Genomic DNA, 14,806 nt, shown 5'->3' on the forward strand with positions numbered 1-14,806 from the left:
CGTAATGTAAACTTTGTCATTAAAGCAGGAATTAGTTTTATAGTCCTGGATTCTGTTTACAGGTAAACTGTGGCAAACATTCTAATTTTGCCTTGTTTGATTTTTGAGAAATCATCTACCAAGATAGAGATCTGTTCCTGAAAGGCAACTATTGACATTGACGTCTGTCTAGTAAGAATGAGCTGAAACTTTCCATGGACTTTATTGTGATAATTAGTAAAACTGTAAATGAAAACTTTATTTCTCAGAGTTTTAGTATTTTTTCTAGTTATGTTAATAGACTCATATATGTGAGATATGCTAATAAAATAATAAAAATTAAACTGCAGTCTTTTTAAAAATCAGCCTAACTCCAAACAGTCTCCTTAATAAGTGACTGTTACCATATTTCAGAGGAGTTTTGGAATCCTTTCCTTTGGAACAGCTTTCAAGTGCAAGGTCATGATTCAACTGGCTAAAAACTAAATGTTACTGTACTTTGAGTCACTCTTTTTGAATCCACTGTCACCAGACTTACATTGTGATTGGTGGGGCACATAAGACAGCTGATTTGTGCTGAGATAAAGGTTGTAGTTCCTTAAGCAACATTCATTTAGCACTTACCATGTGGCAGGCAATGTGTCTAGTACCAAAGAAAGAGCAGAGGACCAGGCAGTCCTGGTCCTGCCCTCATGGAGCACACATCCTAGTGAGCGCCACGTTTAGGGACCTACAACAGAGCAACACTAACTGGCCCACAGAAGGCTGCATAGAACCCAGAGCTTGGTGGCTTTTCAGTATTTTGTTTTACCCACTGAGGCTCATATATCAAAAGACTTTAAAGCTTTATATTCTAGAAGTGAAGGTTTGCCAAGTTTCACAAACTACTTTCCTTAAGGTCTTCTTTCTAAAATTTGATTTTAAACGGCTTATTCCATGATACATGGATATTATTTGATGCTTTTCTTTTTAGCAGCACAAGCTATGCAATTTTATCTCCCATTTACTTTGTTTATTTATGTTCTCTAGAAATGCCAGAGAGAAGACTTCCAGCATTAGCAAATAAAGGAATATTTTTAAAGCACTTTCAGGTGAATCAGACCAAAATTAATGGATCAAGTATGACCAACCAATATTCTGTCACCATGACATCATGTAATTGCAGTTATAATATACCCATGATGGCTGTGAGCTTTGGGCAGGTAAGCTTAGAATTTTATGAGTAGCTATTTTCAACTTATGAAACATTAGCCTTGACCTAGTAAACTTAAAACATCTTTTTTTTATGAAGAACTGACACACAGATTAGACATCTTTTCATAGAACAAGACAGTTATTCTAAGGATAAAAGGAAGATTTAGAGGCTTGTTGAACTTGAGCATGAAAATTCACTTTAAACATTAAAAATTTTTTAATGAAATATATTGATGGGGAAAAAAGCAGGAGGAAATAGCCTTAAGAATCAGCTAGTCAGATTTAAGTAGTTTTCTCTGTTGAGGTAAAAGAAAAATTTGTGGGCTTTCTCAATAAAGATCTTTGAACAGAAATTACTGAAAGAAAATTTGAGATTCTGCATATGTTTTAAAATTGTTTCTGTTATAAACACCATTTATTTTTATTTGTATCAAAATTGATATAAGGGGAAAGAGATGGTTTTCCATAATTCCAAAAGGATCTGGACAGTATTTTGTACTGTTTGGGTATAAGATCTGTATTAAACATTACAATTATGAGGAGTATTCTTACATTTAATTTTTTACAAAAATATACAATTAGTTAATATAATTTCCTACAACAAACCAAAACCAAATATAGTAAGTTCAAGATTAAAAGTTAAACAATAATTAAATATTATAATTTGAGTCTCACAGAGAACTTTGTGTTAACAGTTTTATGATTAAAAAGACTGAAAAACTGTAAGTGTTCCACGAAAATTGCTTTTACCCTATCCAGGCCCAATGTTTTAGTCTTAGTATATTCAAGATAAATGTCTTGCAAATGTTTTTCAGTCTCTTAGCTCTCTAACAAAATATAATAACAAAATTTAATAACGTATGTGCACATATGTTAAATGTCCAGATTCATGAATTGTTTTAAAAACTGTAACTTTGAGATAATTGTAGATTTATGTGCAGTTGTAAGAAATAATACATAAATATTCCCATACCCTTCACCCATTATCCCCCAATGGTAACATTTATAACTATAGCATAATAGCACAGCCAGAAAATTGACATTGATACAATTTACCAAACTTATTCAGATGTTACCAGTTCTACATGCTTTCATTTGTATGTGCCTGAGTATGTGTAGTTCTGTACAATTTTTATTGCACGTGTAGATTCAGCTGACCACCACAGAACAGTTCCATCACAAGGATCCCTCATGATACCCTTTTATGTAGCCACACCCTCCTCCCTCCCTTCTGCACAGTCTTATGTCTGGCAACCACTAATGTCTCTATAATTTTGGCATTTGACAATGTTGTGGAAAAGGAATCAGACTTTATATAATCATACTAGCATTTAGCCTTTTGAGACTGGCTTTTTTCACTCAGCATAATTCCCTTGAGACCCCTCCAAGTTGTTGTATGTATCAATAGTTTGTTCATTTTTGTTACTGAGTAACATTTAATGGGATGGATGCACCATAGTCTATTAACCACTTACCCCTTGAAGGACATCTGAGTTGTTTCCAGGTTTTGGGTGTTATGAATAAAGCTGCTATGAACATTTATCTATAGGTTTCCATGTGATGTAAGTTTTCAGTTTCTGGGTTAATTGCCCATCAGTGTAATTATGGGTTCATATGGTAAGCACGTGTACAGTTTTGTAAGAAACTATCATATTCTTTACCAAAGTGGCTGCACCATTTTATATTCCCACCAGCAATGTATGAGTGATCCAGTGTCTGCACAAATTTGCCAGCATTTGGCATTATCACTATTTTTTATTCTAACCATTCTGATGGGTTATATACTGTTAGCTGATTTTGGTGTTAATTTGCATTTCCTAGTGGCTAATAATGTTGAACACCCATATATCCTCTTCTGTGATATCTGTTCATGCCTTTTGCCCATTTTCTAATTGGGCTATTTTCCTATTATTGAGTTTTTAAAGCTCTTTATATATCCTAGATATAAGTCCTTTGTCAGGTATGTGGTTTGCATATATTTTCTCCCAGTCTGTACCTTGCCTTTTCATCATCTTCATAAGGTCTTTCATAGAACAACACTCTTAATGAGATCCAGTTTATCAAGTTTTTCCTTTTATGAATGGTGCTTTTGGTTTCAAGTCAAAGAACTCTACTCTTATCCCTAAATCCTGAATATTTTTCTATTTTTGTCCTGAAAGTTTTATAGTTATACATTTTACATTTAAGGCCATGATCCATTCTGAGTTAACTTTTGTATAAGACATGAAGTTTTAGGTCCAGGTTCATTTGTTTGCCTATCCCTCCGGTTGCTCTGGCACCATTTATTGAAAAAATTATCCTTCCTCTGTTGAATTACTTTTGTGTCTTTATCAAAAGTCAGTTGGGCATATTTGTGTGGATATATTTCTGGATTCTCTATTCTGTCCCATTGCTCTATGTGTCCATCCTTCCGCCAATACCACACCCTTCTGATCACAGTAGCTATGTAGTGAGCCTTAACATTGGGAAGAGTGATTCCTTTCACTTTACTCTTCTTGTGAAAAATTGTTTTAGCTATTCTAGGTCCTGTGTCTTTCCATATAAAATTTGAAATAGGCTTGTTTATGTCTACAAAAATCTTGCTGGTAATTCGATAAGAATTGCATTTAAACCTATAGATTGCATATAAACCTATAGAGAGAATTGATACCTTTACCATGTTGAGTCTTCCAATCTATGAACACAGTATGTCTCTCCATTTATTTAGGTCTTCTTTGCTTTTTTTTTGTCCAATGTATTTTGGTCTTCTTTGATTACATCTTGCATTTTGCAATTTTGAAATTTCAGGTCAGATTCAGTACATTTTGTTAGATTTGTATGTAAGTATTTCATTTTCTTTGAAGCCATTGTAATGGGTCTTGTATTAATTTCAGTTTCCGCATGCTTGTTATTTATACATAAAAATGTGATTGGTTTTTGTGTATTGATCTTGTATCCTGCAATCTTGCTGAAGTCCATGAATTTTTACAAAGTAAATGCACTCATGTAATCACTACCCAGATCAAGATAAAGACAATCATTAGACCACCCCCCCAAAGCTTTCTTTATGCCTTTTCCTTGTCATGAGATTACTTACCCCATAACCTTAGATAACCACTATTTTGACTTCCACTACCATTAATTAGTTTTGCTTGTTTTTACTTTTTTAAAAAATAAATATTAAAAAATATTTATTGGGCTTCCCTGGTGGCGCAGTGGTTGAGAGTCCGCCTGCCGATGCAGGGGACACGGGTTCGTGCCCCGGTCTGGGAAGATCCCACATGCCGCGGAGCGACTGGGCCCGTGAGCCATGGCCGCTGAGCCTGCGCGTCCGGAACCTGTGCTCCGCAGCGGGAGAGGCCACAACAGTGAGAGGCCCGCGTACCGCAAAAAAAAAAAAAAAAATATATATATATATATATATATATATATATATATATATATTTATTTATTAAATAGTAAAATATTTATTTATTTATTTCCCTTATTTTTTTGGCTGCATTGGGTCTTAGTTGCAGCACGCTGGATCTTTGTTGAGGCAAGCAGGATCTTTTGTTACAGCACGAGGTCTCTTCATTGTGGCACTCAGGCTTCTCTCTAGTTTCGGTGCGTGGATTTCTCTCTAGTTGTGGCGCGAGGGCTCCAGGGCACGTGAGCTCTGTAGCTTGTGGCTCGCGGGCTTTCTCTTTGAAGCACATGAGCTCAGTGGTTGTGGCGTGTGGGTTTAGTTGCCCCGTGTCATGTGGGATCCTAGTTCCCCGACTGAGATGGAACCTGCATCCCCTGCATTGGAAGGCGGATTCTTTACCACTGGACCACCAGGGAAGTCCCTGTTTTTACTCTTCATATCAATGGATAATGCAGTGTGTACTCTTTTGCATCTTCTTTTATTTGATAATGTGAGATTCATGCTGTTGCGTATAGCTAGCTATAGTTCATTCTTTTTCATTGCTATACAATATTCCATGGTATTAATATACAACAATTTATCCTTTCTATTGATGGGCTTTTGCACTATTTCCAGTTTGGGGTTATTATAAATAAAGCTGCTCTGAACATTCTCGCATATGTCTTTTGGCACTTACGTTCACTCCTTTATGTGGGCAATAGAGCTTATAATTTTATTTTATTTATTTATTTTATTTATTTTTTAAAAATACTTACTTATTTGCTGCACCTGGTCTTAGTTGCTGCACATGGGATCTTTGTTGCCGGGTGCAGGATCTTTCATTGGGCATGTGGTATCTAGTCTCCTGACTAGGGATCGAACCCAGGCCCCCTGCATTGAGAGCGCAGAGTCTTAACTGCTGGACCACCAGGGAAGTCCCCTAGAGCTTATAATTTTAAATTCCACAAAATTAGCAGGGATCAGAAGCAGGAGAATATCATCTTCACTCTTAGAGTTACAATCTATGAATTTTTATTGCACATTTCTTCTGTCAGTTGACTGACACTCAACATTAGACAGGTATTTCCTGAGTCTGGATCAGTCACTGTATTGATCATATACTTCCTTTTATTGTTAGTTAAGTTTTCAAGCTTCCATATGTTATTTCTCCAAAAAGGTGTTTAACTTTTTGATAGCCAAGACCGTATCTCATGTTTCTTTGCCTTCCCATTGTGATTAGCATTGTACCTTGAACAGAATGCCTGCTCAATAAATATTTGTTCCTTGAGCGATGGTAGGTGCACTCTGAATTAATGAGGTATTACTGTGGTTCCAGCTGATTGCTGCACAGATGACTGAGTTGACTTGGGCCTCATTATCGCAGCTATATAGGTATGGCCTGTGTTGATTTATGTGACTCTCCTTAACGTTCTGAGGAGTCCTGAATACCTGAGGCTCATTTATGTCATGTCACAGGATTGTATGCCGGTGAAATAGAAATCTGGTTAGCCATTGTTATGTTTAATCATTTTATCAATATTTATTTTGGAAACTAGAAAATCACAAACGAGACAGAGAATGAGTCTGTTTACAGAGGAAATAATTGGCCGGGGGAGTCAAAGATTCGTATTCAAAGAGTTCAATCAGCATCTCCACCTCTAAGTGGCAGCTTTGACATTCACGCTTACGGACATGTTCTCAAAGGTATATGAAAAAAGTTCATAACTTTGGTCTATGTATCAGTTGGACTGTACTGATCTAGACAACCATCATAAACATTTTGGTGTATTTCTTTTTAATATTATTTCTCTATGTAATTTATAGAGCTGAGATTATGTCAGTAATGTAAAACTAAATTGTTCAGAAAAATGACATTTTCTTCGTCACCTCACCAGATATACCAGGTTAAATTCCCAAAAGTTAGTTTCTCTTTTCCATCCATAGCTTACTGGTTATCTATAAAGTTAACTGATTTTTTTTTAAAAAGTATTTGAGCCAAGGCTCAATGTCTGAGCTACATTACTCATGTAATTTTTGTTTCTCAGAAATATATAAATGTGTTGCCTAAGTAATACGCAGATTTCATTTTTTCTGTATTTGGAGGAGGACAGTTGGTTTACAAGTGATAAAACACATTTCACGTATGTTAAAGGTGGCCATAGGTTTGTGGATTTTTCACTCCCGCTGTTTGCCATCCTTCCGCGAGTGCAGGTATTCCCACTGCTGTGTCAGCTGCAGATCTGCAGTTTGCTCTCCAGAGTCTAGAAGAAGTGGGACAAGTCTCAGTTACACGAGAGGGAAGCTGTGCTGGATACTCATGGCACGTCAAGTGGAGAAGCCCATGTGGAAAGCAGAATCTGCTGCAGGTTCCCTTACTTCGCCTGGCTTCTGTTTTCTTCTACGTGTTCGTTGCTTATTTGTACCCTGACTCATTCCAAAAAGAACTGGAGACTGTGTGTATTTTAAAAATGCAAGCTATAGCCTAAACAGTAATAAAAGGAAACTGAGAAGAAGGTTGTTGTAAATTAAGTTGACCAGGCATTCTCTTTCGTGGAGAATAGTTGTTGGTGCTTTATTCCTGATCCCCTGTGGGGGAATATACCGGTTAGAAGACCTTTGACAGGGGCATGAGGGGCACAGGCAGGGGCAGTCTCAGAACTAAATCTGGGTATACGTAAGAGGGGCCAAGCATAGCCAGCGTCACTGTCATTTAATTCTACCACTGTGCACTAGAGCTGTGTTCTAGGACCTTGGATACTTTTCTGGTTTCAAAGATGACCTTTTCAAGTTCATAACAGAGTCACACCTTAAGAGCTCATCTAATTACTTTTGCTTAGAGTGTGGTTGGGGGCAGGGAGGGAAGTCAGGCTCAGAATATATGACAGAGAAGGGTCTAGAAGAGACTGGGGGCTCAGATATCAAACATCAAAAATATGATGCTTTGTAGTGATGATGAGAGTGTGAGATGCACTCTCATCCTCATGCACTGTTGGTGAGACAGTAAATTAGTATGAGCTTTTGGAAGGATAATTTAATTGTATCTGAATATAGATACCTTATGATTCAGCAGTCTCAGCTGTGTTACTCTCTTCTACTGAAATAATAATACAAACATGAAATGAAATAGGCACAAAGTTAGTCACTGCAGCATTATTTGTAATAGTAAAAATCCTAGAAATCTAAATTCCCATCAATAGAAAAATGGTTGTTAAAATTATGCAAATGGTGGAAATAAATACAGAACTCTACTTATAAAACCATTTTGGAAAAAACAGAGGCGCTGGGGGACAGGAGATTCAAAAAAATGTATATAAACAATAAACATAGAATATAATGTACCATACATAGATTGTATGGATGTCATAAAGATATGGGGGTTATTTTAAGAAAACACGTGGCCAGAAACTAGAATAAGAAAATTCTGCAACTGAGACAGCTCTAGTGACTGATCTCCTCTTGGTCCTCTGCTGGTGGCTGCACACCTACTCCCTTCATTCTTTCCTGACCAGTCTCCTCTGCTTTATTCATCATTTCTGCTCCTGGTTACTTTGGTTCCCACAGGCCCAGCATGGAGACTCCTGTCTCTTTGCTGGACCCCGTATGCATCTGAAGGCTACCATATTGGCAGCACGATTTTGAAATGACCAAATTATACATATTGATCTGATTTGGTTTCATTTTTACCACTGGCAGAAAATATAACTCCATGAGTGGATGAAAAACCAAGAGTAGTTTTAGTAGAGGCCAAAAATGCTAAAGGGGAAAAGTTGACTCTTGGGTGGAAAGAGGACTACAGTTTTCAATTATTTAAGAATCATTTATCAAAATGGTCATATTCAGAAAGAGCATAGAATATTTTGAAAAAATCAAATTAAGTAAATTCATGTTCCTTACACATATTTTATCCTAAATATTCAAGTTAATATCAATATCAAGTTAATTTTAGTCATTCAAGTTGTAATTGATGCAATATATGATACTGCAATGATGTTATCAGTTTTTTTCTTGGGTAGATTATCATTTTTGAAGAGGCTTCTTTTTCAAAAATGTGATTAAATGGCTTTGAATTGTTTTCATCCTTTGGCTTTTCACTTTTAACCATGCTTAAACTTAAAAAGAAAAACTACTGTGATCATATTTATTATAACCTTTCTAGTAAAATAATCTCGTCTAAAAATAGATCAATGATTCCAACATTTTTGGAGAAAAGGCTAACATGATGGTTACAAGGATAAAGGAAGGTGGCTTATTCAGACAGCACATACTGGGAGACCTACTTCGTACACCCAACAAACAGCCACAGGTATTTTTGAAAGTTTCCTCGTGATGTAATTTTAAATGTATAACTATTTTGTAATACATTAAAGACCTGGTAAAACAGAAGAGATGACATCTTTATTTTTCATGTGACTATTTGTTAACAGATGATCAACTCAATGATATTATTTTGGGACTTTTGGGAAAATTATCTTCCTTATGATAAAAGATTTTAAGCTCTACTGTTAGTATTTGAAAATATATTCTTTCATTTAATCTTTATAGTAACTCTGTAAAGTAATTATTAATGTTACCACTCACTGATGAGGAAATTAAATTGTATGGAGTTTAGGTGACTTTCCCAAGAGCAACCTTTATTTTTCTTCATAGCACTTATCACCCCCAGGGCATAATGTGCATTTTCTTTTTTTTTGTAAGTTTATAGCCTTATGCAAGGCTCTCTGTCCTACCTCCACTAGAATATAAGTTCAGTAACAGCAGGGATGTCATCTGTTTTGTTAAATGTGCTTGATACATTTACAACTGTGTCTGACGAATAATGGACACACTCACTGAATGAATCAATGAAGTGTCAAAACAGAAAAAGTATAATAGAATAGACTAATTTTTGGAAACCAACAAACCAGCAAACAAGCAAATTTCCATTACTTTTTCTAAATCCTATGCATAGTATATTTAACCATGCTACCCTTGTTACCTCTGTGTTTCTTTATTTGAAGGTTGAAGTCTATGTTAATGAAATCCCAGCTAAATGTTCAGGTGACTGTGGGTTTACATGGGATCCCACAACTACTCCTCAAGTCTGGGCCATAAGCCCTTCCCAAGGTAATCTCTTGCTTTTGAACTTGGAGTATGGGGTGGAAGACAATTGGCAAAAATGTAAACTGATAATGATTTTTTTATATTCTAATTAAGGCAAGCAGACAGTCCTACATAGTGAAAAAAAATCTATCAGATCAGAAAGCTATGGAAAGATCATTAATTATCTTTGCAAAGAATATCACTGTTGAAGTTGGACTCACTAGTATTCTGCTTCTCCAGTTTCACCAACTTCTAGGAGATATAGTACTAAAAGGCCAATAACAAGAGAGCTGCTATTTAGTAAAAGAAAATAATTAGGTCCTAGATTTGAGAATAAGAGAGAGAAAAATTATTGCCGAGAACTCAGTCTCTAGGGGGACACATTGTAAAATACCTTCATAGTATGTGATTGCTTTAAAAAAAAAAACACCACCAGATTATATTATGTCTGAACTCCCAAGGATTGAAATAAACAGCATGACCAAGGATTGTAAGGTGTGGCTTTTTTCCAGTCAGAAAGGTAAGCTCAGATACTATAATCATATATTTAGTCTTGTTGACTAGTAGGAAGATTCACCTGCTAATTATAAATCAGCAAACAAAAAGAAAAAACCCATTGAAATCTTTAAAATAACACAACTTTGTGTTGAAAGAATATATTCTTCAGACTTTTTTTATAATTATAGTTCTCTCTAAGCACCATGCTCAGTGTTAGGCCCCTACGAACTTCCCCAGAGGCAATCACAATAATTAATTTTGTGTGTATTTTTCCATGCCATTTTAAATACCTTTTGTGTATAACACACATATGGTAATTTTGCCAGTTTTTTAAGTTTACAAATGAGCTATTACATTGTAAATATCATTTGCATCTTTTGTCATTCAGCATTCATTTTGAGAAATATTTATATGGTTTTATGTATATCTAATTCATCACTAAAATACTTCATGGATACACCAATTTATTTGTTCTTCTATTGATGGACATTTACATCGTTTACAAGTTTTTTGTTTTCACACATGACTGTATTGAGCTTTCTTGTACAAATCTACTATAACATACATGCTAGAGCTTCTTTAGGGTTTATACCTACATGTGGATTAATGGGTATATGTGTATTCAGTTCATTAGGTGACCAAATTGCTCCCCAAAGTGGCTGTACCTCCAGTGGGTATGAGAGCACCATATTCCCCACATCTTTGCCAACACTTCATATTATGAGTTTCTAATTTTGGTCAATCTGATGAGTGTAAGAAGTTATCTCATCATTGCTTTAATGTTGTCTATTCCCTGATTAGTAATGCACAGGAATATCTTCTTGTATGTTTCTTGGACATTTAAATTATTTCTTCTTCTGCAAATTGCTTGTTAACATCTTTTATCCACTTATCAGATTGTCTTTTTTCTATCAACTTGCACTGTATATTGTATGTTATGTTTGCTGATTCTTTGCACACATCTTCTCCCAGTATTTCACTTATGATTTTTTTTAGTATCTTGTTCATGGAAAAGTTTAAATCACTGATTTATTTTAATTTATATATCTTTTCCTTTATGGACAACCATGGCTTTTTGTATCTTATTTAAGAAATCCATCTCTACATTAACGTCATTAAGCTATTCGGTTATGTTTCTTCTAAAATTTTGAAGTTTTGTTTTTCATCCTTAGCTATTTAAATCCATTTATAATCTGTGTTGTGTGTGATGTTATATGAGTCGGGTGACCGTGTCATTTATTGATCAAATCTGGATACCTTTAAGAGTGAATGGAGAACATTCAGTATAGGATGCTGGGCCAGCAAGTATAAACCTGGAATAGCCCAGGCATTTTAGGATGGGTATCATCCCAGATAAAGTAATCATATCCTATATCAAATGGAAAGTGTCTACTACCCTTATTGTACAGTTTATTCTTTTCTCAGGAGTTTGTGATGGCGGTTCTGTCCTAGTCTAAGTTACTATATGGAAATGTCTGTTTAATTTCTTTGTCATAAGAATGATTTTCCTTTCCTTACAACATTCTATACTTAGTCAGATAATTCTTTCCACTAATCTCTATAAACACACAGATTCAAAACACGAAGCACTGTGCAGTAATTCAATGGAAAAAAAGTACCATTGCTAAATAAATGTCTTTTTTCCCTGCTTGCTTATAGGCTTATTGTTTATATCTTTTAGAAGATAGTCTCACTTTTCTCTGAGAAATACCTGATTTCATAACAACAGATTCTATGTTTTTTCATTTTAATATTATTTAAATTTATCCTTTTCAGGGTCCTATGAAGAAAGCACAATTCTAACCGTATCAGGCTCTGGATTTTCTCCTAGTTCAACTGTATCGGTCTCAGTTGGACCAGCAGGTTGCTCTCTTCTTTCTGTGAATGGTAGATTCTTTTAAAATCATTATTTTTGAGTCTAATTGTTTTTCTTTAAGAGAACGTAGAATCAAAGAGCAGTGTTATAATACTGATTTTCCTATAGAGTACCTTTGGGGTTATGAAATTGGCAAACTGCTCTGGATAAATACCTTATCTTTTTAATCTTTGATTATGACTACAGACTAATTCTTTCACTGTGGTACAGTGTCTTTATCCCATAACAGTTGATTTTTGTTCTTTTCCCTCATAAAGTGATTACATGAAATCTTTCCTTCTTTAGTGTGTCTCTGGGACACAAAAATACATGAATTGCAGCTCTGATATTGCATGGTCCCCTCTGCCCATGCTTTGAAAATGCCTCATTAGTCATAGCAAGAGGACATAGCCATCTTCCTGGACTTCTAGTCCAAACTTCATAGTCCTCTATGTATTAATGTAGAATTTAAGGATCATATTTTCTATTTATGGAAAAGTGAGGACCATAATTATCTGTCTCCCTAAAAATTCTCTTTCACAATCCTAGGTATTTTTATTAATTTTAATAAGTTGGAATTACATAAGCAAATTCACCTTCCATATCATTTTAGTTGATTTTTTTTTGCGGTACGTGGGCCTGTCACTGTTGTGGCCTCTCCCATTGCAGAGCACAGGCTCCGGACACGCAGGCTCAGGGGCCATGGCTCATGGCCCCAGCCGCTCCACGGCATGTGGGATCTTCCCGGACCGGGGCACGAACCCGTGTCCCCTGCATTGGCAGGCGGACTCTCAACCACTGTGCCACCAGGGAAGCACTAAGTTGTTTTAAATTTACATCTTCTATTCATTCTTGAGATCTAATAGTCAGTATTGCACCTGTATTATAAGTGCACCTATGTTGTTCTAAATGAAGTGAAGAATGTTTTTCACTTAGTTTTTATCAGTTTTCTTGTTGAAACCTAATATTTTACTCAGTTTGGGACATAAACAATATATTGGACCAAAGTTTTTAGAATTATTCATATAAATGATCTTATAGGTTAGGATTTAAAATTCTTCTTATAGTAACTTTTTTCCCACAGTGTAGTACTCAGGAGCAAATTGTTTACTCCACTTTCATTATTATTTTACCTTACTCTTTTCTAGCCCTGTCTGATTCGTAATATGAGGTAGTTCGTAAAGGTTGTCCTCCCATTAATATATGAGTAGTATTCCTTAGATATATTTCTTGGAATATAAAAATGAATGCCACTGTTTATATTTGCAAATATAAAATTTCAGTAATTTTATCTAACAAAAGCATTTCTTGACCATTTTCTTCTTCTTTTATCACAAGAAAATGAGATCAACTGCCAGATTCTGAATGGAAGTGCTGGACATTTCCCAGTTGCTGTGTCCATAGCTGATGTTGGACTAGCACAGAATACAGAGGAGGAGGAATTACATTTCATTTATCAGAGTCAGATCTCACACGTCTGGCCTGCTTCTGGAAGCCTAGCAGGTAATAGTTAATTGTTCCAAACAAAGAAAATTGCATATATTTCCATCATTTCATTGAACTGTTTCTAGAACAGGGTGAAGGGAGAGGACTCCAAAGCTTCCTCATATAGAACAAAGGAGACTCCTCTTTTAGAAGGCACAGTGGCTCAGTGGATGACTAATTCTTTTCTTATGAAGCATAAGTCAGGGTGACTGCTTCTACTTACATCTTAGGTTATTGAATTAATATCATCAATTATTACATGTGTCTATAACAAGCTCATTAATTATGTCAAGATAAGATTTATTAGTTGTTATTCTGCTTACCAGCTGCTCCATTTATAATCATAGTCCCAGTGGAGCTACTAGACCCAGAAAAAGTTCCAGAAACAAATCAGGGAAAGGGATGCTGACGCAGAAGATGGAAAGAAAATAACACATTTTTCCTGTCCTGCTTCATTTCCTTTGTGTTTTGTTTGTTTGTTTGTTTGACCATGCTTAATTGTGGATTTTGTGCTTTGGCCTTGATCTTTTTGGTGTGTTCTGTTTTTATATTTTATGTTATTTTTATTTTGTTGGGATTTTTTCTTTTACTTAAAGGTATTAAAATTTGGGATTTTGTATAAGTCTTAATTCACTCCCATTTCCCACTGTTTGAGTAAATAGAAATAGCATAATTTCTCTTTAGGATGAAGACACAAAAACAAATATTTGTTGCAAATCTGTGTTATTTCATTAAATCACTTAGCCCAGCCCCTTTACGGCTCCAGACTCCAGAGCTCAGACTCGGGTATATGGTGATGATTCTATATATCTCGAGGCTTGTCCTTGATCTATTTGCCAACCTGTCTCTTGGATGATTAGATAATTCTTGAATGATGTTAGATGACTGCCAAAGTGTCTTTTTGTTATAGTTAATCTAATGTGTTTTTGTTGTCTGATTTTGTGTTTTTACTTATGAAGGTGGTACTCTTCTGACTCTATCTGGATTTGGCTTTAATGAAAATTCAAAGGTATTAGTCGGAAATGAAACCTGCAATGTAATTGAAGGGAATTTGAATAAGATAACCTGCAGAACACCAAAAGTAAGGCATCTGATTTCAGTCATTTTTCTTCTATGTCTGAAATTGTATGAATTAAGGAACATCTCAGTAAAGGGTTAAACAAATGCCTTATTTACCCAGCAAGCGCAGAGTTTCAGTTATGCTCTTTAACAGTTATTTCTTCAACATTTTTTGCTGAGATCCAAATACCAAATATTATCTTCCACATTCTAGATACTTAGCATCATTAAGGAAGACATACATATAAACCAATGTTAAATAGTGTGTTCCATTTGAAACGATAGAAGTA

General features: G+C 35.4%; 1 protein-coding gene across 1 annotated transcript in view; it reads left to right on the forward strand.

Annotated features, from left to right (window-relative positions):
* Nucleotides 1-14,806, forward strand: part of PKHD1L1 (PKHD1 like 1) — a gene marked incomplete at its 5' end in the record, with an annotated part of 156,499 nt that overhangs the window by 49,885 nt on the left and 91,808 nt on the right. The window contains 8 exons of the mRNA XM_081258904.1: nucleotides 1,009-1,181; nucleotides 6,097-6,244; nucleotides 6,752-6,906; nucleotides 8,721-8,843; nucleotides 9,538-9,643; nucleotides 11,894-12,004; nucleotides 13,311-13,475; nucleotides 14,417-14,538. Of these exons, the coding sequence (XP_081115030.1) occupies nucleotides 1,009-1,181; nucleotides 6,097-6,244; nucleotides 6,752-6,906; nucleotides 8,721-8,843; nucleotides 9,538-9,643; nucleotides 11,894-12,004; nucleotides 13,311-13,475; nucleotides 14,417-14,538 (1,103 nt within the window). The remainder of the gene's footprint in view (nucleotides 1-1,008; nucleotides 1,182-6,096; nucleotides 6,245-6,751; nucleotides 6,907-8,720; nucleotides 8,844-9,537; nucleotides 9,644-11,893; nucleotides 12,005-13,310; nucleotides 13,476-14,416; nucleotides 14,539-14,806) is intronic.

This window comes from Mesoplodon bidens (genome assembly GCF_964165515.1).
Source record: "Mesoplodon bidens genome assembly, chromosome: 16".
Classification (NCBI taxonomy): domain Eukaryota; kingdom Metazoa; phylum Chordata; class Mammalia; order Artiodactyla; family Ziphiidae; genus Mesoplodon; species Mesoplodon bidens.